Genomic DNA, 19,511 nt, shown 5'->3' with positions numbered 1-19,511 from the left:
TAAGGAAAGGATCCAGTTTCAGCTTTCTACTTATGGCTAGCCAATTTTCCCAGCACCATTTATTAAATAGGGAATCCTTTCCCCATTTCTTGTTTCTCTCAGGTTTGTCAAAGATCAGATGGCTGTAGATGTGCGGTATTATTTCTGAGGACTCTGTTCTGTTCCATTGGTCTATATCTCTGTTTTGGTACCAGTACCATGCTGTTTTGGTTACTGTAGCCTTGTAGTATAGTTTGAAGTCAGGTAGCGTGACGCCTCCAGCTTTGTCCTTTTGACTTAGGATTGTCTTGGCAATGCGGGCTCTTTTTTCGTTCCATATGAACTTTAAAGCAGTTTTTTCCAATTCTGTGAAGAAACTCATTGGTAGCTTGATGGGGATGGCATTGAATCTATAAATAACCTTGGGGAGTATGGCCATTTTCACGATATTGATTCTTCCTATCCATGAGCATGGTATGTTCTTCCATTTGTTTGTGTCCTCTTTTATTTCACTGAGCAGTGGTTTGTAGTTCTCCTTGAAGAGGTCCTTTACATCCCTTGTAAGCTGGATTCCTAGGTATTTTATTCTCTTTGAAGCAATTGTGAATGGAAGTTCATTCCTGATTTGGCTCTCTGCTTGTCTGTTGCTGGTGTATAAGAATGCTTGTGATTTTTGCACATTAATTTTGTATCCTGAGACTTTGCTGAAGTTGCTTATCAGCTTAAGGAGATTTTGGGCTGAGACGATGGGGTTTTCTAAATATACAATCATGTCATCTGCAAACAGGGACAATTTGACTTCTTCTTTTCCTAACTGGATACCCTTGATTTCTTTCTCTTGCCTGATTGCCCTAGCCAGAACTTCCAACACTATGTTGAATAGGAGTGGTGAGAGAGGGCATCCCTGTCTTGTGCCAGTTTTCAAAGGGAATTTTTCCAGTTTTTGCCCATTCAGTATGATATTAGCTGTGGGTTTGTCATAAATAGCTCTTATTATTTTGAGGTACGTTCCATCAATACCGAATTTATTGAGCGTTTTTAGCATGAAGGGCTGTTGAATTTTGTCAAAAGCCTTTTCTGCATCTATTGAGACAATCATGTGGTTCTTGTCTTTGGTTCTGTTTATATGCTGGATTACGTTTATTGATTTGCGAATGTTGAACCAGCCTTGCATCCCAGGGATGAAGCCCACTTGATCATGGTGGATAAGCTTTTTGATGTGCTGCTGAATCCGGTTTGCCAGTATTTTATTGAGGATTTTTGCATCAATGTTCATCAGGGATATTGGTCTAAAATTCTCTTTTTTTGTTGTGTCTCTGCCAGGCTTTGGTATCAGGATGATGTTGGCCTCATAAAATGAGTTAGGGAGGATTCCCTCTTTTTCTATTGATTGGAATAGTTTCAGAAGGAATGGTACCAGCTCCTCCTTGTACCTCTGGTAGAATTCAGCTGTGAATCCATCTGGTCCTGGACTTTTTTTGGTGGGTAGGCTATTAATTGTTGCCTCAATTTCAGAGCCTGCTATTGGTCTATTCAGGGATTCAACTTCTTCCTGGTTTAGCCTTGGGAGAGTGTAAGTGTCCAGGAAATTATCCATTTCTTCTAGATTTTCTAGTTGATTTGCGTAGAGGTGTTTATAGTATTCTCTGATGGTAGTTTGTATTTCTGTGGGGTCAGTGGTGATATCCCCTTTATCATTTTTTATTGCATCTATTTGATTCCTCTCTCTTTTTTTCTTTATTAGCCTTGCTAGCGGTCTGTCAATTTTGTTGATCTTTTCAAAAAACCAACTCCTGGATTCATTGATTTTTTGGAGGGTTTTTTGTGTCTCTATCTCCTTCAGTTCTGCTCTGATCTTAGTTATTTCTTGCCTTCTGCTAGCTTTTGAATGTGATTGCTCTTGCCTCTCTAGTTCTTCTAATTGTGATGTTAGAGTGTCAATTTTAGATCTTTCCTGCTTTCTCTTGTGGGCATTTAGTGCTATAAATTTCCCTCTACACACTGCTTTAAATGTGTCCCAGAGATTCTGGTATGTTGTATCTTTGTTCTCATTGGTATCAAAGAACATCTTTATTTCCGCTTTCATTTCGTTATGTACCCAATAGTCATTCAGGAGCAGGTTGTTCAGTTTCCATGTAGTTGAGCGGTTTTGATTGAGTTTCTTAGTCCTGAGTTCTAGTTTGATTGCACTGTGGTCTGAGAGACAGTTTGTTATAATTTCTGTTCTTTTACATTTGCTGAGGAGTGCTTTACTTCCAATTATGTGGTCAATTTTGGAATAAGTGCGATGTGGTGCTGAGAAGAATGTATATTCTGTTGATTTGGGGTGGAGAGTTCTATAGATGTCTATTAGGTCCGCTTGGTGCAGAGATGAGTTCAATTCCTGGATATCCTTGTTAACTTTCTGTCTCGTTGATCTGTCTAATGTTGACAGCGGAGTGTTGAAGTCCCCCATTATTATTGTATGGGAGTCTAAGTCTCTTTGTAAGTCTCTAAGGACTTGCTTTATGAATCTGGGTGCTCCTGTATTGGGTGCATATATATTTAGGAGAGTTAGCTCTTCCTGTTGAATTGATCCCTTTACCATTATGTAATGGCCTTCTTTGTCTCTTTTGATCTTTGATGGTTTAAAGTCTGTTTTATCAGAGACTAGGATTGCAACCCCTGCTTTTTTTTGTTCTCCATTTGCTTGGTAGATCTTCCTCCATCCCTTTATTTTGAGCCTATGTATGTCTCTGCATGTGAGATGGGTCTCCTGAATACAGCAGACTGATGGGTCTTGACTCTTTATCCAGTTTGCCAGTCTGTGTCTTTTAATTGGAGCATTTAGTCCATTAACATTTAAGGTTAATATTGTTATGTGTGAACTTGATCCTGCCATTATGATATTAACTGGTTATTTTGCTCGTTAGTTGATGCAGTTTCTTCCTAGCCTCGATGGTCTTTACATTTTGCCAAGTTTTTGCGATGGCTGGTACCGGTTGTTCCTTTCCATGTTTAGGGCTTCCTTCAGGGTCTCTTGTAAGGCAGGCCTGGTGGTGACAAAATCTCTAAGCATTTGCTTATCTGTAAAGGATTTTATTTCTCCTTCACTTATGAAACTTAGTTTGGCTGGATATGAAATTCTGGGTTGAAAATTCTTTTCTTTAAGAACGTTGAATATTGGCCCCCACTCTCTTCTGGCTTGTAGAGTTTCTGCCGAGAGATCTGCTGTTAGTCTGATGGGCTTCCCTTTGTGGGTGACCCGACCTTTCTCTCTGGCTGCCCTTAAGATTTTTTCCTTCATTTCAACTTTGGTGAATCTGGCAATTATGTGTCTTGGAGTTGCTCTTCTGGAGAAGTATCTTTGTGGCGTTCTCTGTATTTCCTGAATTTGAATGTTGGCCTGCCCTACTAGGTTGGGGAAGTTCTCCTGGATGATATCCTGAAGAGTGTTTTCCAACTTGGTTCCATTTTCCCCCTCACTTTCAGGCACCCCAATCAGACGTAGATTTGGTCTTTTTACGTAATCCCATACTTCTTGCAGGCTTTGCTCATTTCTTTTTCTTCTTTTTTCTTTTGGTTTCTCTTCTCGCTTCATTTCATTCATTTGATCTTCAATCGCTGATACTCTTTCTTCCAGTTGATCGAGTCGGTTACTGAAGCTTGTGCATTTGTCACGTATTTCTCGTGTCATGGTTTTCATCTCTGTCATTTCGTTTATGATCTTCTCTGCATTAATGAGTCTAGCTGTCAATTCTTCCACTCTTTTTTCAAGATTTTTAGTTTCTTTGCGCTGGGTACGTAATTCCTCCTTTAGCTCTGATAAGTTTGATGGACTGAAGCCTTCTTCTCTCCTCTCGTCCAAGTCATTCTCTGACCAGCTTTGATCCGTTGCTGGTGATGGGCTGCGCTCCTTTGCAGGGGGAGATGCGCTCTTATTTTTTGAATTTCCAGCTTTTCTGCCCTGCTTCTTCCCCATCTTTGTGGTTTTATCTGTCTCTGGTCTTTGATGGTGGTGACGAACTGATGGGGTTTTGGTATAGGTGTCCTTCCTGTTTGATAGTTTTCCTTCTGACAGTCAGAAGGACTCTCTGTTGGTCTGTTGGAGATTGCTTGAGGTCCACTCCAGACCCTGTTTGCCTGGGTATCAGCAGCAGAGGTTGCCGAAGATAGAATATTGCTGAACAGCGAGTGTACCTGTCTGATTCTTCCTTTGGAAGTGTCCTCTCAGGGGTGTACTCCACCCTGTGAGGTGTGGGGTGTCAGACTGCCCCTAGTGGGGGATTTCTCCCAGCTAGGCTACTCAGGGGTCAGGGACACACCTGAGCAGGCAGTCTGTCCGTTCTCAGATCTCAACCTCCGCGTTGGGAGATCCGCGGCTCTCCCCAAAGCTGTCAGACAGAGTCGTTCGCGTCTGCACCGGCTCCCGCTACTTCCCCTGTTGGTCTTCAGCTGTGCGCTGTCCCCAGAGGTGGAGACTACAGAGACAGGCAGGCTTCCTTGAGCTGCTGTGAGCTCCACCCAGTTCGAGCTTCCCAGCGGCTTTGTTTACCTACTTAAGCCTCAGCAATGGCGGGCGCCCCTCCCCCAGCCTCGCTGCTGCCTTGCGGATAGATCGCGGCAGACTGCTGTGTTAGCAGTGAGGGAGGCTTCGTGGGCGTGGGACCCTCCCGGCCAGGTGTGGGATATATTCTCCTGGAATGCCTGTATGCTTACAGCGCAGTATTGGGGTGGGAGTTACCCGATTTTCCAGGTGTTGTGTGTCTCAGTTCCCCTGGCTAGGAAAACGGATCCCCCTTCCCCCTTGCGCTTCCAGGTGAGGCGATGCCTCGCCCTGCTTCAGCTCTCGCTGGTCAGGCTGCAGCAGCTGACCAGCACCGATTGTCCGGCACTCCCTAGTGAGATGACCCCAGTACCTCAGTTGAAAATGCAGAAATCACCGGTCTTCTGTGTCGCTCGCGCTCTGAATTTTTTTTTAATCAGGTAAGAATGCATGTGCACAGGTTTTTTTTTTTTTGCTTTTGTTTTTCAGGACTGTCCATTCAGTTTCATTGGTCTATCAACCAACCCCTGCACCTGAATCTAAAACTCTTCATCACATTAGCTTCTTTGTAATTCTTACTGTCGGGTAGACTAATTCCTGTTTTTCAAGAGTGTATTGACTATGCTTGACCACTTGCATGTCTTTATATTTAGAATCAGGTGACTCATACATGTCCAAAGCCATTCGCTTGTTTTGATTTGGGATTTCAATTATTCTATATTTTCCTCTATTTTTTGGAAGAACTAACACATTTAAAAAATTGAATCTTCATGCCTATGAATTATTTTTTAGTTTATATTTATGTGAGTCTTCATTAATACTCTTAAAAACATTTTAATATTTTCATCTGTAAAATTATTATTTTTGGTTAAGTATTTTTCTTAGATGGATGGATTTTTGGTTAAGTATTTTTCTTAGTGGATGTTCGTTTGAATACTGACCTTATACTAGAAAACTGATATACTCTTATAAATTGAGTAAATTATCTTTAGTTCTTTTGGATTCTTTTCGTGCTCAGTAATGTCATCCATTAATCACAGAAGTTTGGTTTCCAACTAGCCAATCCTCATTCCTTTCATTTATTCCTCTTTGCTTTACAACATTTACCACTACCTCTAGTATAAAGAGTAGTAGAAATACTTGTAGCAGAAACTCTAGGTTAAGTCCCAAGTTCAAACTTCTACTTTCAATATTGAAAATATTTAGAAGGCATATCTGATACAGGTTTTGCATACATATCTTTTATCTAGTTTGATCACATTTTTTTCACGTTATTTTATTTTAGAATAATTTTAGATTTAAAAGAAAATTGATGCAATGTTCAAGAACATTCTTTTATGTCCCATAATCTATTCACCCTGTTATTAACATCTTACCTTGGTAAGGTTTCCTAAAACTAATGAACCAATAGTGATATGCAAACATCCTTTGTTTATTAACAAACATACTTATTCACATTTATCTCCTTGTCACGAAAATTTATTTTCTGTCCCAGGATCCCCTGAGGATACTCCATTACATTTATTCACCATGTCTCTTTCAATGCCCTTTGGCTGTGCCAGTTCACTGAGACTTCTCTTGCTTTTGAAAACACTGACAGTTTGGAGATGTATGGTCAGGTATTTTGGTAAATAGCCTTTGATTGGGAATTATCTGATTTTTTTTAATGATTTGATGTAGGTTATGTTTTCTTGGAAGATGAACAGAGAAGTGAAGTGCCATTCTTATCATATCATACCGACGGCACAGAGTACCAACACAATTTGTCATTAATGATGTTAATTTGATCACCATGGTGAGGTAGAGATTTTCAGTTTTCTTCAGGATAAAGTCACATTATTTTTGTCCCTGGGTCATACTGTCATCTTGGGAAGGATAGAAGACCCAGGAGCAGCCAGTAGTCAGATGAGGCCTCTGAGGGAAAACTGCAGAGACTTCTTGCCCACAAAGAGGAGGATCCACAGAAACCAGTTCCCCACCTGTTGTCATCCCCGGGAGGCCCAGGGGCATGGTGACCCACAGGGGTGTCCCCTGACATCTTAGCGGGGAGAAAGAGGACAAGGCTGTGCTCTGGTGAGTCTCAGTTCAGATCATGAGAGCAGAACATCATGACAGGGGCCTTCCAGGCATCCCCAGGCTGATACAGAGGACGGACTGGTGAGCTACCCCACTATGGACACAGGAGGACCCCCCCAAAACCAGCCCATTTTCACTCCTCCTGGGAGGCCTTGGGCAGGGCCGTTAGGGAGAGATGCTAGGGTGCTCCAGTCCCTCTTGCGGGTTTCATGGAAATGGGAACCTTGATGTGAAAAACAGTCTCTGGAGACAAGAGGGAGGGAGTGGAGGCTGTGTCAGGAATAGAGGAAGACAGAGGGTCCTTCCCACGCTATTTCGGACGGAGGGCAGCGGAGTCCTACCTGGGGCCTGGGAGGCCATAACCCCCGTGGATGGATGTCATTCGACCTCTCTTGCACCTTGCAGGTCTCAGGGATGGGAGGGGCTTATTCGGAGGTGAAAGACTCAGATGCACAGAGGCAGGGAGCCCAGGCCGTTTCAGGAGTCCAGGCACGGCCTCTCAGGAAGGCAGGAAGGGAACATCCATGACTGGTAGTGCCCCCTGTCCTGTCCCTGTGCCTGCTGCCAGCTCTGGAGGAGCCCATCAGGGTCCCCAGATTTACAACTTTCTGACTTCCACTTTGGGAGTCAGCTAGAGGGGAGATTTTTTCTAAGGAAGGCAGCTTCGGTTAAACAGAGGGAGTTGCCCCAGGGCTGGTCACGAAACAAGAAGAGAACTCTGTCGAAGGACAGTGACCTCCCAAGACGGAGGGGAGGCGCAGGCTGCACCCTGCCACTCCCTGCTGTCAGCCCTGGAAAAAGGTGGGGTGTGAGTGTCAAGGACTGGGGAGGTGGGAGGGACGAGTCCGGCAAGGCTTAGGGAGTGAGCAGGAAGGGCTGGAGCACATCCTGGAGGTGGGAAGGAAGGGATGGAAAGGAGGCTGACAAGAGGGGGTTGGTTGCTCCTCTGAGAGGAGGCCCCGCCCCACGCTAGCCCTGCTGTCAATCCTGATCATCTCCGGCAGGGTTCCCGGATGTACTTTCCGGCGTCCATCTTGGGAGGCTGAAGAACCTGAGGCATTTTGTGACGAGGCTCGTCTCAGGTCAGCGGAGGGGACCTATCCAGTCTTCAAGGTGAGGGCCCCGAGGGAGAACTGAGGGACCCCCCACCACAGAGAGAAGCTGGCCTGGCTTGCTGTACCCCTGCCGTGGGACTTGTAGTTCGCGGAAAGGAAGATGGTAGCCGAGGGCTGAGGGACGGGTCCTCACGTCAGAGGAAGGGAGGAGGTGCCGGCCCTCTAGGGAATAAATAGGAAGACATTGAGGAGGACCGGGGGAACCCCCACCTCAGAGGACGGATTCCCGGAGATTCCCACCCTGCTCCTCAAATCAGCCCTCCTAGAGCGCCCCAGTCGGCTCAGGCTGAGCAGCCGCCCTCTCGTTGCTGGGTGAGGGGTGTAGGGGACGGGGAGGGGGAGGCCTTGTTCTGGGGTCCCCTGGCAAGTCAGCATGGGGAGCTGCCTCCAGCTGGCAGAGGGAAGACTCCCGGGCCCTGCTGGGGACAAGAGTGAGGCCTGAGGGGTCACATTGAGAGGTGACAACGTGCTATCAGCCCTCGCTCTTGGTGACTCCTCAGCCTCGGCCTCTGCGTCCACGCTGCGGCGCTTGAGGAACCCTTCAGCCCGCCACGGCACTGTAGGAGCCCCTCTCTGGGCTGGCAGAGGCCAGAGCAGCCTCCTTCTGCTTGCAGGGAGGTGTGGAGGGAGAGCCGTGAGTGGGGACCCTGGCTGCGTGCTGCCCTGGCGGTCTAGCGCGAGTTCCGGCTGGCGCCGGCTCGGTGGGACCCACACACCGAGCGGTCAGCTGGAGCCTCCGACCAAGGGCAGTGAGGGGCCTACCACCTGGGCCAGCAGCTGCAGAGGGTGCCGGCGGGCCGCACTGCACTCAAGTTCTCCTCAGGCCTCAGCTGCCTCCCCACAGGGCAGGGCTTGGAACCTGCAGCCCGCCATGTTTGGGCCCCCCTTCCTGGGTGGCCTCCCCCGTGGCCCGAGCATCCCCAATGGGCGCTGCCGCCTGCTCCATGGTGCCTGGTCCCATTGACTGCCCAAGCCTGAGGATTGCAGGCACCACTCGGGACTGGCGGGCAGCTCCACCTGCAGCCCCAGTGCAGGAGCCACTAGGTGAAGCCAGCTGGGCTCCTGAGTCTAGTGGGGACTTGGAGAACCTTTATGTCTAGCTAAGGGATTGTAAATACACCAATCAGCACTCTGTCTCTAGCTCAGGGTTTGTAAATACATCAGTCAGTACTCTGTGTCTAGCTCAAGGTTTGTAAATACACCAATTGGTACTCTGTATTTAGCTAACCTAGTGGGAACTTGGAGAACTTTTCTGTCTAGCACTCTGGCTGTAGCTCAAGGATTGTAAACACCCCAATCAGCACTCTGTCAAAACGGACCAATCAGCACTCTGTAAAATAGACCAAACCCTCTCTGTAAAGTGGACCAATGAGCAGGATGTGGGTGGGGTCAGATAAGGGAAGGAAAGCAGGCCGCCCAAGCCAGCAGTGGCAAAGTGCTGGGTCCCCTTCCACACTGTGGAAGCTTTATTCTTTTGCTCTTTACAATAAATCTTGCTGCTGCTCACTCTTTGGGTCCACGCCGCCTTTAAGAGCTGTAACACTCACCACGAAGGTCTGCAGCTTCACTCCTGAGGCCAGCCAGACCACGAAGCCCCCCGGGGAAGAAGGAACAACTCCAGATGCGCCACCTTCAAGAGCTGTAATACTCAACGTGAAGGTCTGCAGCTTCACTCCTGACAGCGAGACCACCAACCCACCAGAAGGAAGACGCTCCAGACACATCTGAACGTCTGAAGGAACAAACTCCAGACACACCATCTTTAAGAACTGTAACACCACGAGGGTCCGCGGCTTCATTCTTGAAGTCAGTGAGACCAAGAACCCACCAATTCTGGATGCAACGTGTGCCTCAGAACAGACGTGAGGCCACCCGGACCACCCCCGTGGTAGAGTGCTGGGAGGTGGCTGCCACCTCATTACCTCCCACTGCTCTCAGCGCTGTGGAATTTCACCTGAGGTTTTGCCTCGGGCCAGCAGAGTGGTGGGGGCCTGGCCCTGTCTGAGAACATGTGACAATGCTAATTGAATTCTGAGGGGGCCATGAACCTCAGAACTGTGAGACTCTGGGAGTCTGGCCAGCACCAGCTGCCGTCATAACTGGAGGGTCTCCCTCACTTCCTCTTGCAGGTGCTCCAGGAATCAGGAGTTGAAGACCTGGGTGTGAGGGACACATACATCCTAAAAGCACCACAGCAGAGGAGGCCCAGGCACTGCCAGGAGTCAAGGTGAGTGCACAGCCTGACTCTGTACCAAGGGCCCTACCCCCAGAAACAGGGCAGACCTAGCAGCACCCAGCCCGTAGCCACCCACTGTCATTCCTGGTGCCTCAGACCCTGCCTGCCAGCTGTGCGCTGAGGTGCTTTCTCATCCTCCTACAGGTTCCCAGGAGGCAAAGGCCCTAGGAAGACAGGCGACCTGTGAGGCCCTAGAGCACCACCGTAAGAGAAGAAGAGCTGTAAGCCGGCCTTTATCAGAGCCATCATGGGTGAGTTTCTCAGCTGAGGCTACTGGCACTGTCCCTCTGTCCCTCAGTCCTGTGGGATCCCATCATACCCATTCGTGCTCACACGTTTACCTGCTGCTCCTGAACAATATTCATCATGCCTCTCTCTCCAAACCTTCCATGCCCCAGCTTTGAGCAAGGCTTCCAGAAGCCAAATTTCATACTGGAGTTGGTAGATGCAGAGGATCCTCCAGAGGAGGGAGAGGAGGAAGCCTCCTCCATTTTCTCTTCCTCTTTCCACTTTTTATTCCCCTCCTCCTCTGCCTCCTCTTCTTCCTTCTCATCCTCATCCTCTTCTCTGATTCTGTGTTCTCCAGGGGACAAGGAGATGCCTGCTGCTGGGATGCCGCGTCTTCTCCAGAGTTCCGCTGAGAGTCGTCTGAGTCATCCTGAGTGGGAGGACTCCCCGGGTCTTCTCCAGAGTCCTCCTGAGGGGAAAGACTCCCAGTCTCCTCTCCAGAATCCTCAGAGTCCTCCTGAGGGCGAGGACTCCCTGTCTCCTCTCCAGATTTCTCAGAGCCCTCCTGAGGGTGAGGACGTCCAGTCTCCTCTCCAGATTTCTCAGAGCGCTCCTGAGGGTGAGGACGTCCAGTCTCCTCTCCAGAATCCTGCGAGCTCCTTGTTCTCCTCCACTTTACTGAGTCTTTTCCAGAGTTCCCCTGAGAGTTCTGAAAGTCCTTTTGAGGATTTTCCCCAGTCTCCTCCCCAGTTTCCTGTGAGCTACTCCTTCTCATCCACTTTACTGTGTGTTTTCCAGAGTTCCCCTGAGAGTTCTCAAAGTCCTTTTGAGGGTTTTCCCCAGTCTCCTCCCCAGTTTCCTGTGAGCTCCTCCTTCTCATCCACTTTACTGTGTGTTTTCCAGAGTTCCCCTGAGAGTTCTCAAAGTACTTTTGAGGGTTTTCCCCAGTATCCTCCCCAGTTTCCTGTGAGCTCCTCCTTCTCATCCACTTTACTGTGTGTTTTCCAGAGTTCCCCTGAGAGTTCTCAAAGTACTTTTGAGGGTTTTCCCCAGTCTCCTCTCCAGATTCCTGTGAGCTCCTCCTCCTCCCCTTTACTGAGTGTTTTCCAGAGTTCCCCTGAGAGTTCTCAAAGTACTTTTGAGGGTTTTCCCCAGTCTGCTCTCGAGATTCCTCAGAGTCCTGCCGAGGGAGACAACTCTCAGTTCCCTCTCCATAGTCCTCAGAGTCCTCCTGAGGGGGAGGACTCCCCGTCTCCGTTCCAGAGTCCTCCTGAGTGGGAGAATACCCTTTCTCCTCTCCAGATTCCTCAGAATCCTCCTGAGTGGGAGGACTGTCTGTCTCGTCTCCAGATTCATACGTGTCCTCCTGATGGGGAGGACTTCCAGTCTCCTCTCCATATTCCTCAGACTCCTCCTCAGTGGGAGGACTCCCTCTCTCCTCTCCATTTTCCTTATAGGCCTCCTCAGGGGGAGGACTTCCAGTCTTCTCTCCAGAGTCCTGTAAGCATCTACTCCTCCTCCACTTCATTGAGCCTTCCCCAGAGTTTCTCTGAAAGTCCTCAGAGCCCTCCTGAGGGGCCTGCCCAGTCTCCTTTCTATAGTCCTCAGAGCCCTCCTGAGGGGATGGACTCCCAGTCTCCTTTCCAGAGTCCTCCTGAGGGGGAGGATTCCCTGTCTCCTCTCTACATTCCTCAGAGTCCTCTTGAGTGGGAGGTCTCCTTGTCTCCGCTTTCCTCACACCCCTCCTCAGGGGGAGGACTCCCAGTCTTCTCTCCAGAGTCCTGTGATTATCTGTTCCTCCTCGACTTCACTGAGTCTTCCCCAGGATTTCCCTGAGAGACCTCAGAGACCCCCTGAGGGGCCTGCTCAGTCTCCTCTCCAGAAACCTCTCAGCTCCTTCTCCTACACTTTAGCGAGTCTTCTGCAGAGTCCCCATGAGAGTCCTCAGAGTCCATCTGAGGGGCCTGTCCAGTCTCCACTCCAGAGACCTGTCAGCTCCTTCTCGTCCACTTCATTGAGTCTTTCCCAGAGTTCTCCTGAGAGTCCTCCTGAAGGGCCTGCGCAGCCTCCTCTCCAGAGTGCTGTGAGCTCCTCCTCCTCCTCCTCCACTGCATTGAGTCTTTCCCAGAGTTCCCCTGAGAGTCCTCAGAGTCCTCCTGAGGGGCCTGCCCAGTCTCCTCTCCAGAGTGCTGTGAGCTCCTCCTCCTCCTCCACTTCCTTGAGCCCATTCAGTGAAGAGTCCAGCAGCCCAGTAGATGAAGATACAAGCACCTCAGACACCTTGCTAGAGAGCGAGTCCTTGACAGACAGTGAGTCCTTGATAGAGAGCGAGCCCTTGTTCACTTATACACTGGATGAAAAGGTGGACGAGTCGGTGCGGTTTCTTCTCCTCAAATATCAAGCGAAGCAGCCTGTCACAAAGGCAGAGATGGTGACGAATGTCATCAGCAGGTACAGGGGCTACTTTCCTATGATCTTCAGGAAAGCCCGTGAGTTCATAGAGATTCTTTTTGGCATTTCCCTGAGAGAAGTGGACCCTGACGGCTCCTACATCTTTGTAAACACATTAGAGCTCAGCTGTGAGGGGAGTCTGAGTGATGAGCAGGGCATGCCCCCGAACCACCTCCTGATTCTTATTCTGAGTATCATCTTCATGAAGGGCACCTGTGCCTCTGAGGAGGTCATCTGGGATGTGCTGAGTGGAATAGGGGTGCGTGCTGGGAGGGAGCACTTTATCTTTGGGGAGCCCAGGGAGCTCCTCACTAAAGTTTGGGTGCAGGAACGTTACCTAGAGTACCGGGAGGTGCCCAACACTGCTCCTCCACGTTACGAATTCCTTTGGGGCCCAAGAGCTCATTCAGAAATCAGTAAGAGGAAAGTAGTCGAGTTTTTGGCCATGCTCAACAATACCGTCCCTATTTCCTTTCCACCCTCGTACAAGGATGCTTTGAAAGATGTGGAAGAGAGAGCCCAGGCCATAATTGACACCACAGATGACTCCCCTGCCACAGACAGTGCAAGCCCCAGTGTCGTGTCCCCCAGCTTCTCTTCTGAGTGAAGTCGGTAGATTCTTCCCTCTGAGTTTGAAGAGGGCAGTTGAGTTTCTTCGTGGTGGAGGGCCCGGGTGAGGCTGGGGAGAACACAGTGCTGTTTGCACTTCTGTTCCATAGGGGCAGTTGCGGGATTTACCTGTTTTCCTTTTGGGTATTTTTCAGATGCTTTTCCTATTAATGACAGGTTTAAATAGCTTCAGGATCTCAGTTTACGAATATTAGTCACACGTGTATTGCTGTTTATCTGGTTTAAGAGTAACAGTTTGATATTTTGTAAAAACAAAAACACACACAAACACACCACATTGGGAAAACCTTCTGCCCCATTTTGTGATGTGTCACAGGTGAATGTATTGCTGTACGAATTTTCTTGAAACTGAAGGAACTCTGCAGTTAAATAGTGGAACAAAGTAAAGGATTGTTAATATGTGCATTTCCTCAGGCCCTTTAGTTTGTTGTTCTTGAAACTAAAGATACATACCTGGTTTGCTTGACTTATGTAAGAAAGTAGCAGAAAGTAAAATGTAACAAATAAAAGTGTCAGTGCTCATTTATTTGATGACCATTATATCAGCATTTGCTCATAGAAATTACTGTTAGTAGTGAAGTTACTATTGAAAACAAGACTTATCCCTACCCCTAAAATGGTAGAGTGTAGCTACACAAGCCATTTCAGGAATGTGGTAAGGTTGTTTCTACAATCTAAAGAGTAAGTTTCAAAAGGAGTGGGGAGGTGAGACTCCAGATGGAGGCTTTGAGTAAAAAGGCCCTGAGCTCAGGCAGTTTTGGGCGTTGGGAAAATGCAGGTGCTTCTGTGGGAGCTGATTGTTATGAAGCCGGGTGGTGGCAGGGCCCAGACTCAGAAGGTGAGAGAAAAGCATGGAATGGAAAACTACTTGAGCAGTTCGCTCTGGGTGGAGGATGAAGCAGAGAGGAGTCTCCACATGGGGAAGTCGTGGAAGGTGTCCTGTGGCTCTGTCACTGGGGAGCGTGAACACAGTGCAAGGACTAGGTGGTTGATGCCCATCATCTGCAAGGTTTCCTGAGAAATATGGTGAGAATCCCTTGATGTGCTCAGAAGCTTCCAGGCTGACACTCATTTGCCAGGCCTGGGAGAGCCCAAGCCCATTCCATTGACAGGAGTTTTAATTGGGTTCTTTTGAATGTAATGTGGACAAGTCTAAGCAATGTGTAGATTTTAGTGGAGCTTCAATAAAACTAGTGTTTTGGATGGATGATCAGTGGGGAAGGCGAAAAGGAGTTGGTCCTTAACTCAAAATCTATAGTCATTGAGTTGCATTCAGCTGTGAAAGCCTCTCCTTACCTGAATGATACAATATATCCTTTTAGAAAGAAAATGTCCTGAGTTATACTTATGAAGCCAAACTTTTGGTTCAGTTCATATTCTATGACATATTCAGCTAGATGTTCTGTGAGTCGTTTTGCATAACAAAAAGAAGAGCTGAATTTTTCTCAAAAGACAGTGGTAGACTTTGGGGTTGTAATCATATTGATGACAACTGCCCTTTATTAAAATTCCAAGGTGTACCAAGCTCTCTGCCAGGTGTTTTGCCCACAGTGTATACATTCCAGCAATTCTACAGAACAGGGATTACCAAACCCATTTTACAGACGAAAAAGCTGAGGTTTATAGCTCATGACAAATACCCCACGATCACATGATCATCACATGATTAGAAAGTGACTGGGCTGGCACTTGAATTCTGAATTCATCGAGACCCACACTGTCCCCACTCCTCTCAGCCTGAGCATACTCTTCTTCCTGTTAGTCACTTCTCTTCACACTTCCTAATGTCTTTCAGATATCAGGCACACCCGCCCCCAATAGTTCAATGTAGGTTCTATTTTCCCTAAGTGTCAGCCAGTCTGAGAAATAAAGAGGAAGAGTACAAAGGGAGGAATTTTACATCTGGGCCACCAGGGGTGACATCACATATCGGTAGGTCCGTGATGCCCACCTGAGCCACAAAACTAGCAAGTTTTTATTAGGGATTTCAGAAGGGGAGGGGGTGTATGAGCAGGGAATAGGTCACAAAGATCACATGCTTCAAAGGGCAAAAAGGAGAACAAGGGTCAAATGCTTCTGAGGAAACACGGCAAGGACAAAATTAGGAACTCCTGAGAAGGGTCTATGTTCAGCTGTGCACATATTGTCTTGACAAACATCTTAACAGAAAGCAGGGTTCCAGAGCAGAGAACTGGTCTGACCTCAAATTTAACCAGGGTGGGTTTTTTTTTTCCCCACCCTAGTAAGCCTGAGGGTATTGCAGGAGACCAGGGCGTATCTCAGTCCTTATTCCAACTGCATAGGACAGACACTCCCAGAGCGGCCATTTATAGACATCCCCCAAGGAATGCAGTTCTTTCCCAGAGTATTAAATATCAATATTCCTTGCTAGGAAAAGAATTTAGCGATATCTCTCCTACTTGCACTTTAGCGATATCTCTCCTACTTGCACATTCGTTTATAGGCTCTCAGCAAGAAGAAAAATATGGCTCTTTTTTCCCAACCCCACAGGCAGTCAGACCTTATGGTTGTCTTCCTTTGTTACCTAAAATTGCTATTATTCTGTTCATTTTCAAGGTGCACTGATTTCATATTGTTCAAACACACATGTTTTACTATCAATTTGAACAGTTAATGCAATCATAACAGTGGCCCTGAGGTGATGTACATTCTCAGCTTATGAAGATAACAGGATTAATAGATTAAAGTAAGACAGGTATAAGAAATTTTAAGAGTATAATTAGGGAAGTGATAAACGCCCATGAAATCTTCACAATTTATGTTCCTTTGCCATGGCTCCAGCCGGTCCCTCTGTTTGGGGTCCCTGACTTCCCGCAACATTCAGATAACATAAAAAAGAAACCTGTGACAAATATTTAGATAGGCCTAGAGAAGAAAGGTGACAATGAGAATCAATAAAATTCAGGAATGGTTTTAGGCTTTCTTTACTGAAATTCTTTCATTATGAGACCTAGGTTTCTTGAGAGCTGACTCTGTCTGGGTGCCAGTACTTTTGTCCAGCCCCAGGCCTTTCCCACATTACAGCACCCTCCATTTGATCTCCCCTGGGTGCTCTCTTGTGCAACTCTGGAAGCTGGTCTGCGGACTCACTTCTCACTGTGGTCTCACACTCTGAAACCTGTGCCCAGCCCTCAGTGCAAGAGCCCAGAGACATCTGCCCATCCCCTGACATAGAGCACTGTGTATCCCTGGAGAAGTTCCCTGAGTGATTCATCCCTCCCCCGGCTCCTCTGTGATAATGGCCCTTCAATGTGAATATTCGTTTTGGATAGTGTCATTTCCATACGTAGGCTGGGCATCTTCAACACACTGCTAACGTATTTCCACATAGGCTGCAGAGTAAAATCTGATTTGCCACATAACACATGGGTTTTAGGGATGCAATCCTAAGGTCAGATACAGCCTATTTGAAATCTTCCTAATATTTGATACTTGTAGTATGATTTTAATGAGATGCATTATTTGAAACAGGGCACTGAACACAAACAGAGATGAATAAGCTTTTGTAGATGATCAAATACCAATCTGTCCTTCATAAAGTTTGTGGATGAGGAAAGGCTATAGACATCCCCTTGTAAATGATCTACAAGAAGGTGAATTTCTAAGAAAACAAAACCATAATGAAATGTTGAAGACTGCCTAGGAGGTTAGCAGGGTACTTTGGGGGACATGCCAGCTCTGATGAGAAATAAACAATAGTTAAGCATCCTTCCACTGTCTCTTCTCTGTGTACCTGCCCCACTGGAAAATCTTGACTTGCAGTGAGCCACAGGCACATGTATAGCTGTTCAGGAATGTTCCGTCATATGGAGGGTAGCAGAGGCTCACAGGGCAGGTTATTTATCATACACCAAATATATGAGAGAATTCTCAGACTAAAGACATTATATAGGTTATTAAAAGGACAGTGCCAAGTGATATTGAGGAAGTAAGGTTGATCGTCTCTGTGAAGACTTATAGAATTGTTTTAAAACTGGATGTAATCCTGTATTTGAAACCACCAATCACCTCGTAGGTGCAAGAAAAAGCTGGAAGATTTCAAGGCTATGCAGACATTCCCAGAAACAATCCCAAGCAATGAAGAGACTTACTGTCATCAATTATAATAATTCCTTTTCATTGAGCACCGTAATAACATATGGGAGAGACTCCGAGTGCCCGTCTCTGTCTTGTCTAGCTCGCCTTCCTGGCTGGTTCATTCGTAGTTAGACAGAAGCCAGTGCATCTTTCCCATGCTTCCGTTTCTGTTCAGCACTTAACATCTGTTGTGATGTGGAGCTACAAGGTGTAAGCAGCTTGGATTCCTGGCTGAGGTGAAAGCCAGGACCCGCTGCGGATTAGCTTATTATACCATCACAGAGTACCACAAACTGGGTGACTTTAACAATAGAATTGTATTTTCTCACACTTCTGGAGGCTAAATATCTAAGATCAAGATGTTAGCCAGTTTGATTTCCTCCCTGGCCTCTACATGGTTTGCTAGTGGCAAGAATTCTGTGAATTCTTCCATGCTTGTTCCTCGGTCTGTGTGTCTGTATCTTAATCTGCTCTTCTTATGAGGACACCAGTCATACTGAATATGATCCTAACCATAAGAGCTCATTTTACCTTAGTTGCCTCTTCAAGGCTCTGTCTCCAAATACAGTCACATCCTGCAGTCCTGGGGTTTGAGACTTGGATATATGAACTTGGAAAGAGGGGTGCAATTCAGCCCATAACACCCTGCCAACTTCAATCCGAATTTATGTGCACAAAAATGAACTTGTGGTAAGCCATTGTACTTTCAGGGAATTTTTTCTGTTCCATCAGCTTACTGTTACTTAATGTGACTACTGGAGTGCTCCTCTTCCTTTTCCTAGGATTACTTCAATATTTTACTTAAAAGTAAATAGTGCACGTATTTTTCTTGCAAGAGTTCTAAAAATACATAGAAATTGCATTCTTTTCATTACAAAGTTCCTCCAAAACTCAGCCTCCTACTCAGAAGTTCGCACAAGTAACAATGGGGCCGTGTAAATTTTAAAATATGATTTTTGATTTCTGCCTTTCATAAACATTATATACACATATATGTACATATACACACACATGTGTAATGATATACTGATATGCATATAGATCTGCCACTTACCTTTGCCACTATTATAGGTTCAATTGCCTGTTCCGCAAAATTCTACATTGTGGCATTGATTTGGAGATAGGATTATTTCAAAGACAATCGTGTTAAAATGAGGTTATGAATGCTGGCCTTAATGGAAGTCGCTATAAAAAGGGGATATTTGTACATAGAGATATGAGTAGAGAGATGACAATGTGAGTAGACACGGAGGGAAGACAGCTCGGTACAAGGCACAGAGAGAAGCCTGGAAAACATCCCGTAATCACAGCCCTCATAAGGAACCAATCTTGTGTACACCTTGTTCTTGGGCTACCAGATTCCAAAACTGTGAGACAGTTAATTTCTGTTGTTTTGTCATCCAGGTTATGGTACTTTGCTATTGCAACCCTAACATGCCGTGATACTCACTTATTAAAATGTACCCAGCATCTTTCCATGACAGCACATAGAGATCTGCCTTACTTTGGCAACTTCTCCCGAGAATGCCAATTTATTTCTGCACAATAACAGACTGGACCTACCTCCTCCTGATGAACATGTATTTGCTTTTTCTTTGTGGCTAAAATTAATACAAATATAATCAACATATTTGAGCATAAATTCTGGGACAAATGCATAAAATTCCTTATAAGGAATACATATCAATGTGGAAGCTGAGGAGAAGTGAACAGGGTATGAATTATTTTATACCTTTTAAAATGTTACTGACTTTTTCTCCCAAAGATTTCACCAATTAATTTCCCTACACATTTGTTTATGTGGAAATGATTCATTTGTTGTCAAACATATTTTATCAGAATTTTAAACCTTATTCAAACATATGGCTGAAAACCCGAGGTGAGTGTGGGTTTGGTAATGACTTTTTTAGATGCATCACCAAAAGTTTGGTCAAACTTACAGGTGCAAACCCTAGTTGACCTTGAGTTTGGTGGTGACTTTTTGAGATGCAACACCAAAAGTGCCAACATCTAAGAAAAGAGATATAAATTGCATTTCATTAAAATTAACAACTTCTACTCTAAAGGACTCCTAAGAGAAAGGACAAGCCAGAGATTGGGATAAATGTTCTGGGACACACATATCTGATAAAATAGATATATTTAAATATGCACAAAATGCCGAAACCCAGTC

General features: G+C 46.3%; 1 protein-coding gene across 1 annotated transcript in view; it reads left to right on the top strand.

Annotated features, from left to right (window-relative positions):
* LOC115898642 (melanoma-associated antigen C1-like) overlaps positions 1-13,520 on the top strand; it is a 30,685-nt gene extending 17,165 nt beyond the window's left edge. The window contains 5 exon segments of the mRNA XM_030933662.1: positions 7,585-7,693; positions 7,873-8,062; positions 8,196-8,642; positions 10,518-11,886; positions 11,888-13,520. Of these exon segments, the coding sequence (XP_030789522.1) occupies positions 7,585-7,693; positions 7,873-8,062; positions 8,196-8,642; positions 10,518-11,886; positions 11,888-13,217 (3,445 nt within the window). The 3' untranslated portion in view covers positions 13,218-13,520.
* The last annotated feature ends 5,991 nt before the right edge of the window (positions 13,521-19,511 follow it).

The sequence above is a fragment of the Rhinopithecus roxellana genome, chromosome 7 (assembly GCF_007565055.1).
Source record: "Rhinopithecus roxellana isolate Shanxi Qingling chromosome 7, ASM756505v1, whole genome shotgun sequence".
Taxonomy (NCBI): Eukaryota; Metazoa; Chordata; class Mammalia; order Primates; family Cercopithecidae; genus Rhinopithecus; species Rhinopithecus roxellana.
Note: the sequence above shows the minus strand (reverse complement) of the source record. Positions and strands in the feature narration are given on the sequence as shown.